The 15,495-nt window shown below is 41.5% G+C and overlaps 2 protein-coding genes across 3 annotated transcripts; one reads left to right on the top strand and one right to left on the bottom strand.

The window, feature by feature from the left end:
• Window positions 1–82: 82 nt before the first annotated feature.
• Window positions 83–7,902, top strand: LOC136436116 (nucleolar and coiled-body phosphoprotein 1-like). The gene is made up of 10 exons (XM_066429862.1): window positions 83–279; window positions 949–1,192; window positions 1,928–2,089; window positions 2,362–3,122; window positions 3,283–3,356; window positions 3,522–3,646; window positions 4,011–4,106; window positions 4,497–4,873; window positions 5,002–5,062; window positions 6,624–7,902. The coding sequence occupies exons 1-10, from the start codon at window positions 83–85 to the stop codon at window positions 6,771–6,773; spliced, it is 2,247 nt and encodes a 748-aa protein (XP_066285959.1). The 3' UTR covers window positions 6,774–7,902.
• Window positions 7,903–9,164: 1,262 nt separating this feature from the next.
• Window positions 9,165–14,859, bottom strand: LOC136436146 (myophilin-like). Of its 2 annotated transcripts, none has more exons than XM_066429933.1 (5): window positions 14,623–14,859; window positions 11,350–11,477; window positions 10,928–10,994; window positions 10,382–10,519; window positions 9,165–9,983 (listed from the first exon to the last, which is right to left on the bottom strand). In XM_066429933.1, the coding sequence occupies exons 1-5, from the start codon at window positions 14,668–14,670 to the stop codon at window positions 9,804–9,806; spliced, it is 561 nt and encodes a 186-aa protein (XP_066286030.1). In that variant the 5' UTR covers window positions 14,671–14,859; the 3' UTR covers window positions 9,165–9,803. The 2 variants fall into 2 exon arrangements, with proteins under 2 accessions (XP_066286030.1, XP_066286021.1); XM_066429924.1 differs by lacking the exon at window positions 14,623–14,859 and adding an exon at window positions 13,955–14,146.
• Window positions 14,860–15,495: the final 636 nt, after the last annotated feature.

Raw genomic sequence — 15,495 nt, 5'->3', positions numbered from 1 at the left:
GTTTTAGATTTAATCATCCAAATTGACCAATCAGAGCGTAGCTCCTAAATAAGCGTCTAGTTTGAACTTGTCGATTTCCAAAATGGCTGCTGTAGAGGAAGCGTTGATCAAGAAGCTGGAAGATCTGGGAGAAAAGAGAGCGAGAGGGAAGAAGTTGCACGAATGGACGAAGAAGGAGGCGGCGGAGGTGTTGTGTCACCTGTTTTCGCTGTACGATTCGAGCTGGACGTGGGACGTGCGCTCACAGAGTGATGTGAAGAACGGGAAGACGATCGCAAGGTGAGTTGTTTGTTAGCGTGGGGTCACAGTTCTAAGACAAATTTGCATGTATTTCAAGTCACCAAGAGCTGAATACCTAGAGAGACAATTGACTCATAGCTGAACCAAGCGTAACCCAGCACCAAGAGACCACGTCGAGCGATATAATAGACGTTAAACAAGGACAACAACAACAACAAGTGTTTATGGAGCAGTGGAGAAACCAAAAAAATGTATATATTTATGTTAATTGTTATGCCCATTTTAATTTCAGATAGATCTTTGAGGACAAATGTATCATTTTGTCAGGCATCATTGTATAATTAATGATTTTATAGTGTAATCTGTAGAACAAATTTGTTGTTAATGTCTCATATTTTTTAATGATCATTATGATCTGCAACAACAACAACAAATAATCTCTTTTCTACAAGTTTATAATCTTACTACTAGTACTAGTATGCATTTTGCAAGCAGTGCTTATTTTTTGGGCTTTGATAAAATCAACAGGATGCTGATGTACTCACTTGGATATGTTTACCTGTAAATACAATGTACATGACAAAAAAAAAAAAACTAGCACCGAAGCTAGATTTCCTCCAGCATTTGTGAAAGTGATACCAAATGGTTGATGCACTAGTACCTGTATGGTATGTAATCTTATTTTCCTGCTTCCCTGTCTGCACACAGGTACCTGCGTCTGATGGACATCGGTTACCTGATGAAGCAGCCCTCAGACCTCGACCCCGCCAAGCACAAGCTGGGGAGGATCATGGGAGCGGTTCTGGAGAAGCTGGAGTCTCGCCTCGGCGCCTCGCTGTACCAGAAGCAGCGCCAGGCCGTGAAGCACCGCCGCCTGCAGGAGTTACAGCAGCGCAGACGGCACCACAGCAGCGAGTGTGAGACAGACAAGGAGAACTCACCTGCTAGACAGGTGCGTGGCACATAGGGTGTGCATCTGTGATGTGCGTGTGTGGCACCTAGGGTGTGCATCTGTGATATGTGTGTGTGGCACGTAGGGTGTGCATCTGTGATATCATTATGTGTGTGTGTGTGTGGCATGTAGGGTGTGCATCTGTGATATGTGTGTGTGTGTGTGGCACTTAGGGTGTGCATCTGTGATTTGTTTGCATGGTCTGTAGTGTGTGAATCTGTGATGTTTGTGTGTGGCACCTGGGGTGTGCAATTTATGGTGGTATATGGTGTGTTCATGTGTGCATGTACTTCTAGTAGTACCATTGTACATTGTAGAAACAATGCAAATATTTTGTTGCAAACTCGTGCCCGAAGGCTAATTGTAAGGGAACACTTACACAGATATAATTTTAAAAAAAGGTTTAAAAAAGAGTAGTCTTAACTAAAGATCTATCTAATGTTTCTTCATACATTGCTGTCTGGGGATTGACTTCTTCTTTGGAGGCAGTGGGTATTACAACAGAATTGATCTTTTTTTCTTATACTAGTAAAAGTTATACATGTACAGTACTAGTAATATATACTATAGGGTTTTCTTGGTTATCTTTTATGGCATCATGGCAATAGCAGTTCAGAACTTTATTTCACTACCGAGTGCTATAGAATTAGTAACTTATGTCAGATGTATTTTTTCATTCTAATTCTATGATTTTGATTTCATGTTCTGATCTGTCATCTCTTTTTCTCCATACAGAACAAATCTGTGGCCACAAACAGCAACACTCCCACCAAAGGTAGTAAGTCCCTCTCTAAAGAACCAGCCAAACCAGTTCTTTCCGGTGCAGAGTCAAAGTCAGCATCTGTCAAAAAAGCTGCAGAAACACCACTGAACACAAAACAGCTGAAACTTGTGGGGGTGAGTATCAGTACTATTATTATCACAGTTCACTGAATGGACTTGGTGGAAATTGCTTTACCTTGGCGTTGTATTTACACATGCAGTTCTTTGGTACCATTTATTTTTTAGGTCATGGTTTTGTTTTAGGTACACATATATGTCTATAGCCAGTGTAGGTTCTGCCTCGTTCCTTTGATGTTTTCTATGTAAAAGAAACAACAAATATATTAATTTTTCCTGTCCACCTGAATCATTAATAAGTGAAAATTTCTCTCTTTTTGCCAATGTAGGGCACTCCTCTTCCAAGAGGTTCGGCATTTCGAGGCAAAGAACTACCCAGAAGCCCACCCGACGGCCAAACAGATGAGCTGATGACACAACCCCCTGAGGCCCAGGCCCTCACCCCCAACGTTACCAGGGAGAAGAAACCACCCTGCACCAAGTCTTCAGGAGTCATCATGAGGAAAGTACAGGAGGCCAAAGTGACACCCGAGGGCGAGACATGGAACAGGGCAAACGATATCCTGAAGAAGGACAGGCGAGACAGCGAGACGCCGCCGGGAAGAAGGAAAACACGTACACCTCGTAGCGCTCGGAGGGGAACCTACACCTTGAGCTCCGCCCCTCTTGGCGTGGAACCTGAGGCAACCCCAGTAAGCATACCCCAGGGAACGGAAATACCAAGATCTCCGTATGTCCCTTCTGCAACTAACGGTTCACATGCAAACCTACAGAGGCCAACAATATCCCCAGAGGACAACAGCAAAGAGAGGGCTCCCTGTCAAGGTGGTTCAAGTAACATGTATACAAGCACAGCTAGAACGGACACAGAAATGACTTATAACATGTCCAACAAGGTGAACAAGGACATTGACACAAGCAGCTTGGAAACACATGGTCGGGAGAAGAAGAGGAGTCCGGAAGACGAGAAGTGGAGAAAGCTGGTGGCCCAGAGTCCCCCGGTACAAGGTAGCAGGGGGCAGAGGGACTCTGTTGTCATACGGCTGGAGGAAGAACTAGACATGGCTGCTGACTGTCAAGAAGACAACAGGTAAGGAAACATGGGTGCAATACAAATTACAAATGTATACTTGATAATACTTTTTTACTAAATCCTACCACAGAGCCGAAAATTTAGCCCTGGAAAAGACGAAAATAATGTGGTGTTGAAATTAGTGCCATACTAAGATTTGATGTTACCATCCATATAGGTATCCCCCTGGAGTTCCTGGCTTCCCTTCTGCTGGGTCATCACTTCATCCATCTACAGGGCTAGAAGACTCAGGTCAGTTACACTATGCTACAACTTACAGAAATATGATGAAAATTTAGAATATAAGGTCTTTGAATGAAGCCTGTTTTTATGTACTTTAGCTTTGAAGCAAGACAACTTACATTTTGTAACTGGCGTATGAATTACTCTTATTAATGATTTTTTTGTATTATCCAGAGAGAACAATTGCCTGGGGACCAAAGTTACAGCGTGCTGCAGATGTGAAGACTGCAGAAACAGAAGCTGAAGACAAGGAGAACTCACAGGCACAGGCTAATGTGCCCAAGAAAAGGAACCTACAGGTATGGGGAGTAGTTTGCATCATTGGTCAAACAAGGCAAATTGATGTGAATTGGTACATGTACCAGCAATACTAATAGATATAATACAATTACAAATTGGTGGATGCCACCCAAGATGAAAGATGCGAAAAATGTTTAGAGCTAGAAATTATTTTTTAACTGACTGTTAGATTTACCTACATGAACAAATGTAGTAACATGGGAAGGGCTAGCAATCCCCCCTTCTAAAAATATACCCTGCTAGTGAAACAGCAAGGAAACTTGCTGCCCTATGTGCCACAAGGCACTACAAGGGTCTGATCAAATGAACGAAAAAACAAATGTAGTAACAACGCTTTCTTCTACTCTGTTTTGTTACTACCAGGAGGAACTGATATCCTTTAGTGGGTTCAAGTCACTTGCTGAGAGGAACAGATGCACACCGATGAGGAAAAGCAAGCCAGACATGCAGCCACCAACAGTAAGTCATTTTGCTGCTATAGAATTGAGATAACTAACAGCCATATTTACAACCGATATATGACAAGATCTAATCTCTTACTATCTGGTCTACTCTTAGTACAGTATGTCTTGTCATTAATATAATATGCAGGGGTTCATCTAAATCAGGAAAGAGGGGCGCTGCACCCTCTTGTTTCAGCCCAGCGCCCCCTTGTCAAATTCAGATTTTAGCTTAATATCCAGCATACAGCCTTCACTCAGCAATTGATTCTTCCATAAATACATAGTGTGTGTGCTCCCTCTTGTTTAATTTTTCTAGAAAAAACCCCGAATTATGGATTGTATATTTGACAAAATGATCTGTTAAAATGTTGCTAACAAAGTATCTACCTTCTCTTTGTTACACCAGCCTGTCACCAAGCCAAAGTCCAGCCTAACGACAGCTGACCTGCCCTCCATGCTGGCAAAGATGACCATAACGGCCACACCCAGGACGAAACAGCTCACCGCGGTCGGCCTTCCCAGCTTCGCTGCAGCCACACCTGTGGGCAAGCAGCAGTTGTCTTTTGGAACGCCAAGTCTGAGGGCTACTCCTATGGCTAAAGCTACTCCACTGGCTAAAGCCACTCCGTTGGCTAAAGCCACTCCACTCGCGAGAGCTACACCCCTGGCTAAGGCTACTCCTCTAGGGCTTTCTAGACAATGGGGCCCATCCGCTGAGAACACCACCACTAACTTTGGCTCAGCACTCCGAAGAAATGGTTATGAGAATAAAGCTACCAACAGGTGTGAAAACGACTTGTTTTTTCTGTATGTCTTTGCTGTCCTTGGATTTTGTTTTGGCTGTTGTTCTTTTGTGCCTTAGATGTTTTGTCTGTTGTTATATTTATAAGTGTTGTTCTGTGTTGTAATAGGGAGAAAGAAAAACCTACGAGGGGTCCTTTCATCAAGCAGTCATTGTTTCCATCATCTGAGGTAAGGCTGAACACAAATACATATCCTACCAGTATATTTTAGGAAGAAATACAATCCCAAATTAAAAAAAAACCCACATGGAACGATCAAGTATAAAATTTCAGTAACTTCTGAAAGTGGGACTAGACACTCTGCCAGCTGTTGATATTGGAGTACAAGTCATCCTAGACAATCATTTTTCCCAATATTAGACTCCTACCCACCACCTGTATGTATCTCAGATCCCCATTGGATTTACAGTGACAAGTGCGTGAGGTGTTTGAAACACATCTGTCATCCAGCAGTGACAACCAGCATACCCTCACTACCCTCAAAACATCCCCTCACCCAATCAAAGCATATTTCATCTTGAAATGTATCATTTTACAAATTGTAAGGATCATCTTAATGAGATAGGGTCAGGAGATGGTGGTGTCAAGGTATGACAGGTTTGGAATTTCCTGTAGATTCCTGAGAAGTTTGGCACAGCTTCCGTGACCTGTCTGACTTCTTGTTAAAACAAACTTGTGTTGTCTGGCTGGAGCCATCTGGAGTCACGGTCACAAATTACCTCTCAGCTGACTCTTCTGTGCATATTTTGTGCGGTCAAGCTTATTTTGAAATCACAACCTTGCAGCTATGTTATAACGTTGTTGAGTGAGGTTTGTGAATAAAAAATCCTTTAGGTGTTGGTTTATGCCCTTTGGTGCAGAAGGTAAGGTTTTGGTTGCAAGTTTCATGCTGTTACAATAAAATGTATGTGATTTTTCTCAATACAAAAGGTAGTTTGTTTTTTCTTAAGATATCTGTTTCAAATCATGTTGACTACCTTTTCGTTGTGACATAATGTTTGATGAGAAAACATGAGCCAGTTCTGTACTTGAACTCTGTCCAAAAGAAATAATTAGCGAGGTATTTCAGTTGGTGTGATGTACTTCCTGCCTTCCCATCTGCCCTATTTGTCCAAATATGGGCAGGAATCCTGGGCATGCCAAAAAAGGTCATGAGCCAGGTTCAAGATTTGGCAGGAGACAATTTACAAAGGGGATGTGCTGAGGATTTGTGGGACAAGGAATTCTTCTAATCTTTGTTTTCTTTAGGAAGTGATACTTCTGGAGTTATCATGAACTTCTTTCATAAATTTCGATCTTTTGCCAAGTCCAATGTTTCAACTCATTTATTTTTGAGAGATTTTTTCCTGTTTTTCAAACAAATCTCATCAAGTTAACTATTTAAAAGACATTTTACACTGCTACAAACAATTAATTTTAAAATATGCCTATTTCTGATCATATACAATATATATGATATAGTACAATTTACAATAACTGTAAACAATTTTGATTTAGAGCCTGTTTCATGAAACTTTGACAGAACATTACGATTTCTTGTAAGTCAAAGTCAATTTAAGACTTAACATTGGATCTACATCCAACGATAACGCAGCCCTTGCATACTACTTATGTCACCTTGCTCTGGAAGATGTATGGTGACACTTCTCATAACCTTTGCTCCTTTAATCACACCTTGAGGACTTGTACGGACAGGTAATTAATGCTGCGTGTGTTTGGGATTGTTGTAGAATGAAGCCCAGCTGTCGACCACCTCAGGCCATGAAAGACCCAGCACTGCCATCACTTCTCTCTCTCGAGACTTCAAGTTCTCCCACCTCAAGAAACGTGTAGAACTCCAGAGAAGACACGACGCCATCTTGAAGAAGTTTGACCTCTAAACTTTTATATTCTCAACCAAGTGTAGCACATAGTCAGTTTGTCCAACTTACATTAGTCACATATTTCATACTCTTAACTAGTTTCAGAAATGCCTGTTAAAACAGGTGGCATTTGATTGCTTGTACAAATGTAGATGCTTCAGAAATGGTGTAATCCTCTTACTCTTACCTGTACATGATCTCCAATAATCGGAACAAAGTGTCATCTTCAATATTAATCTTTGCTATAGATGTAAATATGCACAGAAATGTTTTGTAGTAACCGACATTACCAATCATAGGCCCAAAACTGTCAAATCATAAGATAGTTTATGTAATTTCATACACTTCCTTGATGTCAGATTATATAGACAACTGTAACCTTTCTGATCCCTTAATGTCTCAACATAGCACTTAGCTCTCATCTTTTATCAGCAAACCACCCAAGTTTTTGTTGGCTTAGTGCTGAAACAAATCTGCGTGGATCGTTCTCTCCGATCTTGAAGCACAAAACCCTTGGATCAGTGCCACTTTTACTCAGGTGCTCATTCTCACCTGCCAAGATTTTCCAACAATAATCTTGGTTGAAGCCTTTACACAGGTGAAAAGGGAAATCAGTTTCTTGAGGCAAAATACCATGAGCCAAGAATAGTCTGTGCAAAGTATGTGTCAGTGGTTGTACCTCAAATGTCAGTGATCAGAGGCATTCTTGTCTTAAGCTATGCGAGAAGTATGCAGATGTATAAACAGATGTTTCCAGTCCACAAGATTGAAGTGTTCTTGTACATACATTTTGTACCACTGAAACTGAAAATTGAGATGAAAGTATATGTAGTTTGATATCACTGTATCGTGTACGTACATGTGCATGTACATGTACGGAAGTTGTATATAACTGTATCACTAGTTTTGTGCTATTCACCATATATTTCCTACACTTGGTAGATTTTTGTCTGTAGTATTGCAAACATAGTCATGTACATTAAGCAGCAGATATGCAACTTTATGTATCTATGTGTGTTGAATTTATAGCTGTAGTTTGTCATTGTTGACTTTATTGTAATATGGATTGTTATACATTTGTTTATGTTTGATCAATATCAAGGAAGAGAGAAATTGTTTTGAACAATAAATCAGAAGAGGTTGCTTAGCCTGTCTGCTGTAAAAAAATGTTGTTTTACAAAACTATTACTTTAGTTCACATGAAGAAAACATGTGATATATGATAGGTACCTTTTCGGGCATTGTCGGCAATGGACACTTTTGTCTTCCCATACATTTCCTTAACCCTTAGCACACTGAAGTTGTCGTTTGTCACCCAAGTCCCTATTGGTTACAGAGTTAGGCAGCAGGGAGAAGGTTAAGAATGCATTTGACCAGTGTAAAAAGATGTCCCACACATCTTGAGACAAGCTGTGACTTTTCCTCCCTCCCATACCTCCGACAGCAGTGGTCAAACCTTCTTCAAGTGACGGGTGAAAACAAAGGTCACGTCTTGCAAGGAATTCTCCACATCTTGCCAAGACATTCCTTTGCACATGCCTTAAGGAGTCACTACCCTTGGCAAATATGAGCATTCCTTCTCCCATGGACCATTGCCAGTTCACAACACTGTACCCTACATGGTGATGTTTGTGTTCAGTTGGGCAGATTTGTAAGGGCTGTTGATTTTCTGTCATCTGTCTAAAGTATACTCAGTGACATCTCTATCAGGAAAATTGCAGATCTGAAGGCAGAACTTCTGCTAAAGGCAGTTGCATTTCTTATAGTGTTTCCTTTTATAGCAAACTTCTCCAGGAATAGTATGCAGTAGATTTCTGGTTGCTGAGTTACTCTAATTCTTTGTGCCAATACTTCTCAATTGAAAGGATGGCACAGGTCCAGAAAAAACAGATATGCAATTCTAATCTTTATCGAGGCAGTGTATGTTTCAGCTAAGAGCGTGAAATTTCAGAGAAGAAATTCATGTGATTCTTTCCGATGAATAGACTATAACAGATTTAACTATATGTCTTATTTACGTGCACATTTCTGAGTATGGTTCATCAATAGAGCTTCTCTTGAAAAAAAATCAACTTCCCCTGGAAGAAGAATAATCTACATTGTATCTAACACTATCTATAGCATTGCCGCTGGGCTCTTCTTATGTAACCTGGCGTCTCACACCAAAGTTCAGGCCTGACTGGTTGGCAAACTTGTTGGAGCCCATCTGGAGGCTGACCTCTTTCCTGCCCTCCATGAGTTGTTCCTCCGTGAACAGGCGGATGTTTTCTTCGGAAGGCTTCGGTCCAAACATAGGCCCATAGTAGTCTGTCTTTGTTTGTGCCTACATTCAGAGACATTGTTTGAAATACATGTGTTTCACAGGAAAGGAAGGATATCTTTAAAAGAATTACACAGTCAATCAATGGATAAGATGGTAAGATGGATTTATTGTTATGTTTAGTGATGAAAAACTCTTGATTCCAGTAAAACTATCTTTCCTATAAAAGGAAAAGCTGACTCAGTTCTTGAGTGTCTAATGACAGCCATCTGCCTTGCATGATGAAAGCAATGCAAGCTTTATGGTATTACATTGAAGATATTAAAGAAATTCTTCCGGACGAGTTTGTTCAAAAGCACCCATGAAACATATTCCACAGTGTAAGCTGTCTTAGTTTCATTGTCATGAGAACATGTAACGTTAATGTATCATTTACTAGCAAAAGCTTCCTTGCTATATCAGGAGTTTGTTATGATATCGGCACAAATGAACTAAATGTAGAGGATATTTCTGATTACAGCAAGTAAACATCTTTTTAACTAAAACCTCACAAACGGATAAACTGACTGTTATGACTTTTACAATACAACAAGTTAACTTGGAAACCGCATAACCTAGTTTTAATACACTATTGGAATGGGCAATCATAGTTCTCTTACAAATATGTTACTCAAAAATGAAATGAACAGCTTAATCAATAACTTTTCCTATACCGAATGGACAGCAAGTAGAGTTAGAGTTTCCTTGGTCTTCCATGTGAGTTAGCTCGTGTGTCATTCCTGGTTAGTTTACATGTGTCGAGTGAGTCCGAAGTTCTGGCCAGCTTGCGTCGCGCCCTTGTTACTACCGTACTGGAGACTGATGACGGCTTCGCCCTGTCTCAGTTGTTCCTCCGAGAACTCGCGCTCGTTCCTCGCGGCTTGCCTGGGCCCGATGATGGGGCCTTCGTACCCTGGTTTAGTCTGGGCCTGTGGGTGTTAGGATTTCGTGCAAGCATAGTTAATACATGTAAGTGGGAAATCATGTTCAGTAACATGCACAGATTTTGTAAATAGCACTCCACATATTTTTAGAATTATCATTTCTTGAAAAGCCTATTGGGTATTAGTTAAATCATGTTTAATTCAATCTGTTAGGAAGGAGCAAATGGATTTATTTTGTTTGTTTTAGAGTGGTAACAATATGATCAATACGTAGTAGCATCAGCTTAGTCTCCAGTTGAATGGCAGATGTATGGCTTTGGCTTGTTTTTGTGTCTTTTTTTTCTTGTTAGATGCCTTTATGTAGCAAAAAAACATGAAAAAAAACTGGACAAAGCCTTACATCTTGTAGATTAGTGTTGAGTGTTATTTGATGTCTAACTCACCACACGACCCATTGCGAAGAAACACTGTGTAACGGCGGGGATGTTTCGCCTCTCGTACAAGTCCACAGTCTGGAACAGGTCAGACGCAGGGACGCCATATCCTTGCACTGCTGTCAGGAAGTTCCCGATGTTCTCCATCTGTAACAAGAAATCAAAGATCTCATACCTTCTGGGAAATATTTAGAGTTTTCATGAATTTCTTGCCACGGCAGTCTATGCATTTTGCTTCAAGTGCGACCTTGAACCCAGGCCTAACCAGCGCTCTCATCCTGCAAGTCTCCAGTTACACCATTTCCACTGTCATTCCCAACCTTGGATCCAGACCAGCTAGTGTGGACAAGCAACGACAAAATTGCACACATACCAAGACAAACAAACAAACCAAAAACAATGCCGGTATTTCCGTTTTCACTGTGGTAAAGAGGGAAGCTATAGATTCTTTTATATTTATACATGTACGTATGTCTGGCTGCCGCCTGCCTGATTATCAAGAGTATCTAAATGATAGTTAATCTATGCATATTTCAGCTAAAAGAGGACACAGACCTGCTTGAAGGGCATCTTCTGTGCATTCACCCTCTTGACTGAACCAGGAACCAGCACATTGATTAGCCTGGAGAGCAGAAAAGGAAACATTATGTCTGATAAAAAGCAAGGTCTTACACTTTATAAGTTACAATACTGCTGTCTTGGTTAAATTTACAATGTTCCAAATAAATCAAGAAACTGGATAAATTCTTTTAAAAGTAAGGCGTTTCAGAGAACATATATTATCTTTCATCAGTGACTTAAATGGATGCTATCTGGAATAATTTGTTTTGTATTATGCAATACCTGGATGTCTAACCTTGATTGATGCACAATGTACCCCCTCTCAAACACACATAAACTTTACTCCCTATGGATTACATTGGCATCTACATTGTGTACGGGTATTCTTTTATTGTTAAATCCAAAGCTGAACTTACTTGCAGAGGATGACGCCATCCTTCAGGGCGTCCTCGTAAGCCACGCCCTCCGGAAACTTCTCACCAATCAGCTCCTCGATCCACGCCTGGGCCTCTGACTCTCTCTGGAGGTCCCTCTTTCCCGCAATCTGGATAGGGGGAAAACAGTCAGAACTTGCTTTGCATCATGTATGACAGCGACTTACAGAGTTATGCCAATCATTGACTTGGTTTCATAGATCATATTGTGATACTCGTCGTCACACTTAGAGGACTAGAGGTTACCAGATACGGAGCCAACTCGAGGTATTGAGAATCAGCAGTTGGTGCCCGCGGATGATTGATTGATTGATTGATTGATTGATTGTCATGTTTTAAAGGAAGATTTCTTTTAAGATTCCTGAGTCACTGGCGAAAGACAGCGGATGCTGTCTGAAACGTCTGACTTTTTCAAAATTGTATCCAGTTGCTTGAGTAACTATTTTTGGCGTAAGATTTCTTTTACTTTCTATGGATTTATATATTTCTATTTTCGTGTTATCAACTTTCTGTGAACGTGCTTGCTTTGTTTTTGACCTAAAGGATTTAGTGTTTTCTGAAAATAGAAAGGCTTTTAGGACGTTTACATTCCTTGGTAAGCGCAGGCCTACGTATGCGGTAGATTTCAGTTCACTGTGGAATGCCTAAATCATGGCTCTGGCCCAGTTTGATAAGGTTATGTTTACCATTAAAAGACAATCTCAAGTAGTCATGATCGTAATTTACCAAGATGTCTTCTCCATCCTGTCTTATGCTGATTCAGTCAAGACGTCGGACAAGCACGAAGTTCTTTAAGAAATCTACTAGCCGTTGAAGACACGAAGCATATGCTAACATCTTTTAATTAAAACTTCAGCGATTACAAATACTATCTTCTTAACTTAAGGGCATTAGTAGTAGATTAGCTATTGTGTTTTATCTATCGCTTGGCCTTTTGTTATTCTTCTCTTGTAAATTTCAGCCACCACTGTGTTATCTGTGACAGCTCTGTTAAGGGTACATTCCTCTTGGATTGCGTCACACGGCAGTCTTAAGTTCGAATTCAGGTTAAGTACATTGAAGTGTCTAGATCAGTGGTTAAAAAGGAGAGCAAACGGTTAAGACATGTTTTCCATTACTAGCAGGCCAGGGATTCGAAGTTCCAAATATAGTGGTGCAGGACGTAAAGATGCCAACTACTGTAGCTTATAAAGACTCGAATCAGTTTCATGGAATTTCTATTGTAACAATTTCATATCAACAAGATGGCATCTTATGGGGTAGATTAATGAACCTTTTCAACAGTTTATCAATCACCAAGAGGATTGATTTAAGGATACGTCTAATTTTCCAGTTCTGTTTAGGTATAGTTTGTCACAAATCCGCGTGAGTACAAGATACGCTGAGCTGTCTGGAAACCAAATATTTACACGGCTGAGCGGTCCGTGGGAGTACGGATCACTGATAACATGGTCAGATGTTGTAAACAGGCATCCGTCATAGAAGCTAAGACTGACATCTTCATTATAGGTTTAGACATTAGACAGGAGGGCTGATAAGATTCGAATTCCCATTATGTGATTAGTGCAAGCGACAGGACTCTATGTCTACAAATGGAACTACTGTATATACGAGTATGTCCACAAATAAACTACTATTCCCGTTGGGAGATTTTACTCCTTTGAAAAGAAAAGACGGAGATTTAAATGGTTTGTGAGATTCTTTGAAACAGTTTATATTTTTCAGCCATGGTGTAAACTAATCAGATATGCAAAGGAAATCGGTACTTGGATGTCGGTTCTTCAAAGCAAAACGTTTACAGATCTCGCAACTAAGGATTTGTAAAACAGATCCGTAGTACACGAGGGAAAGAACAAATCCTTACTGCATGGTCTGTATTTTCTAAAAAGAGTTTTCTTCACTTCAAATAGATATCGAAGGAAGAATGGCGGGACAAATGTAACATATATACTAACATAATTCTACCATGGTACATAATTCCGCCACCCAGAAAAGATACATCCAAAACAGATCTCCAACCCAACGTCCCCCAGTAATGCACTCCTGTATATCTAGCCTGTGCATACCTAGGGGGTGCTGCAATAGAGATCTCTCAAACCCGCTGTGTTTCAAAGTGGCGGATTTATGTAACCGACGGATTAATGTTAATGGATGTTACCACCATCGTGTTTAGAGCAATGTATCCAAAACTCACAGTTGTTTTGCCTGTTGAAGTAATGTTTGGTCAACTTTTATGTCTTCTATTACATTCCAGATGTCCCACAACAATTAAAAGTTTGTCACCAAATAGTACAGGCTGGCTGACGTCCAAATCTGATCCAAGGCGTTTCGACAGTTCGGAACAAATAGAGCGGACTGTATTGGCCCTGGCCAGTTGTGTGGTCTCACTCACTACCCTGTCATTGGCCCGACGGTTCCTTCTCTTTTCGCGACAGTTATTTTAAGATCAGCTGACACCGAGAGTAATCAAAAACAGGTTACCGTACGTTCAAGCACGCAATGGTTTGGCCTTGGTCCCAATTCTGCAGACTGGATACTTTCGGTCTATGAGATAAGTGGAATTCTCACAGCTACTTCTGCCGCTTACCTTTCTAGCAATGGAGGCGTTCAAACCTGACGGTCTAGCGCGGAAAGACATCTTCGTATACACCTGCTACAGTCTCTGGTCCCACCACACCGCAAGCCTTCTCCTAGCATGAAGCTTGAGCCATACACCGGTACAGTTACATAACACACCGCTACAGCCTTACCCTCTGCGATTTAACTTGAGACGCAAGTAATGTATACACCTTTAGGTAGAGTCGCAGCGTTGGGTTCTTATTGGCTGGAGTCGCCGGACACAAGTGCGTCAGTAGACATACCGCAGACTGAGCCCGAATTTCCGTCACGTAAGCTTGCTACCCGAGTTTTATTCTCGGGGGAACTCACCTTTCTAACCCGTAACGTTAACAAAACCGCCTAACACTAGCCGATTGTTATCTGCCTAAAGTTCTGCATATACAGAAAAAAAAGCAATTCTATTGCGTTTTTGGGACTATGAACTAAATTGCAGAACTAGGAAGTCAATCAATCGACAGAAGTTTAGATCGTCTTGCAGTTATCTAGAAGTCGCTAACGGTTAAGGAAAAGTGACACTGATATAAACATCAACGCAGACGCGTCAGATTTGGATCACAAGTCAAGGGAGAAAAAAACGTAAACGCCCTCGCCATCTGACACACCTTCGCAGGGAGCTACATCAAAGGAACTGCCTACCTTTTGCGCCACCTTAGCGCTCAATCCGTACGTCGGCCCTTGGTTCATCTTTTCGTTAAGGAGGAATTCCGGCGATCTCTTTAAGACGGCTTTAGCTGTGTGAGTGCGCGGTGGCGTCTTCTACTGCAGTGGAGTCTGAAAAGTCTGCCAAATACGCCTTTTATGGCTCCTCCCATTCTGCCAATTTCGACTTTGCACACGACAGGACCCAAGTGTGCTCAACTCGAAAAACTTTTAAGAAACGGTCGCACCATTGGTCAAGATCCTACGGGCTGGACTTATAAGTCGAAGGAGGGGAGGAGAGAGACTTTAAGTGTAAATACACATTCCGTAAGTGACGTCTTGGACGACGTGCGAACATCCTGTTTTGTGACGTCACCGGGTGTCGACACGAAAGGGAACGTGATGGAGAGAGAAGTCAGATGCTGCGTACTGTGGACATTCCATCGGCAGACATGGGTTTATTTGAACATCACACGTGCGTACGGGTCTGCACCTTTCACAGAAACCCGGGGCGGGTGGAAGTTTTTCTCCAAGCAGAGAGTTGCCGCGATGTTTATTACCCCCCTCCCTCCACCTAATTTTTAGAGTCTCCCTCCCCCCACCTTTGCACAGAACGGAACGCATCAAGCCTTTTAAATCTAATTACTTTGACACGTTAAGGCCGTTTTGTAAGTAGCTGCTAAGTCTGCCACGGAAGTTTAGAGTTTCTACCCGTTTCTACCAAGGTGGTGGGAGGGAGACTCAGAGTTACCTCCAAGATGAACGTATGACGAAGTCGTACGGGCCATAAATGCCTGACGTCCGTCGCGCGGGGCCGATACACACCCAGGGAAAAGGGCGACGTACGTCAAAGACGTTGTCGTACGTCGT

Source organism: Branchiostoma lanceolatum, chromosome 1, assembly GCF_035083965.1.
Source record: "Branchiostoma lanceolatum isolate klBraLanc5 chromosome 1, klBraLanc5.hap2, whole genome shotgun sequence".
Classification (NCBI taxonomy): Eukaryota; Metazoa; Chordata; class Leptocardii; order Amphioxiformes; family Branchiostomatidae; genus Branchiostoma; species Branchiostoma lanceolatum.
This window is presented reverse-complemented; position numbering and strand designations above follow the sequence as displayed.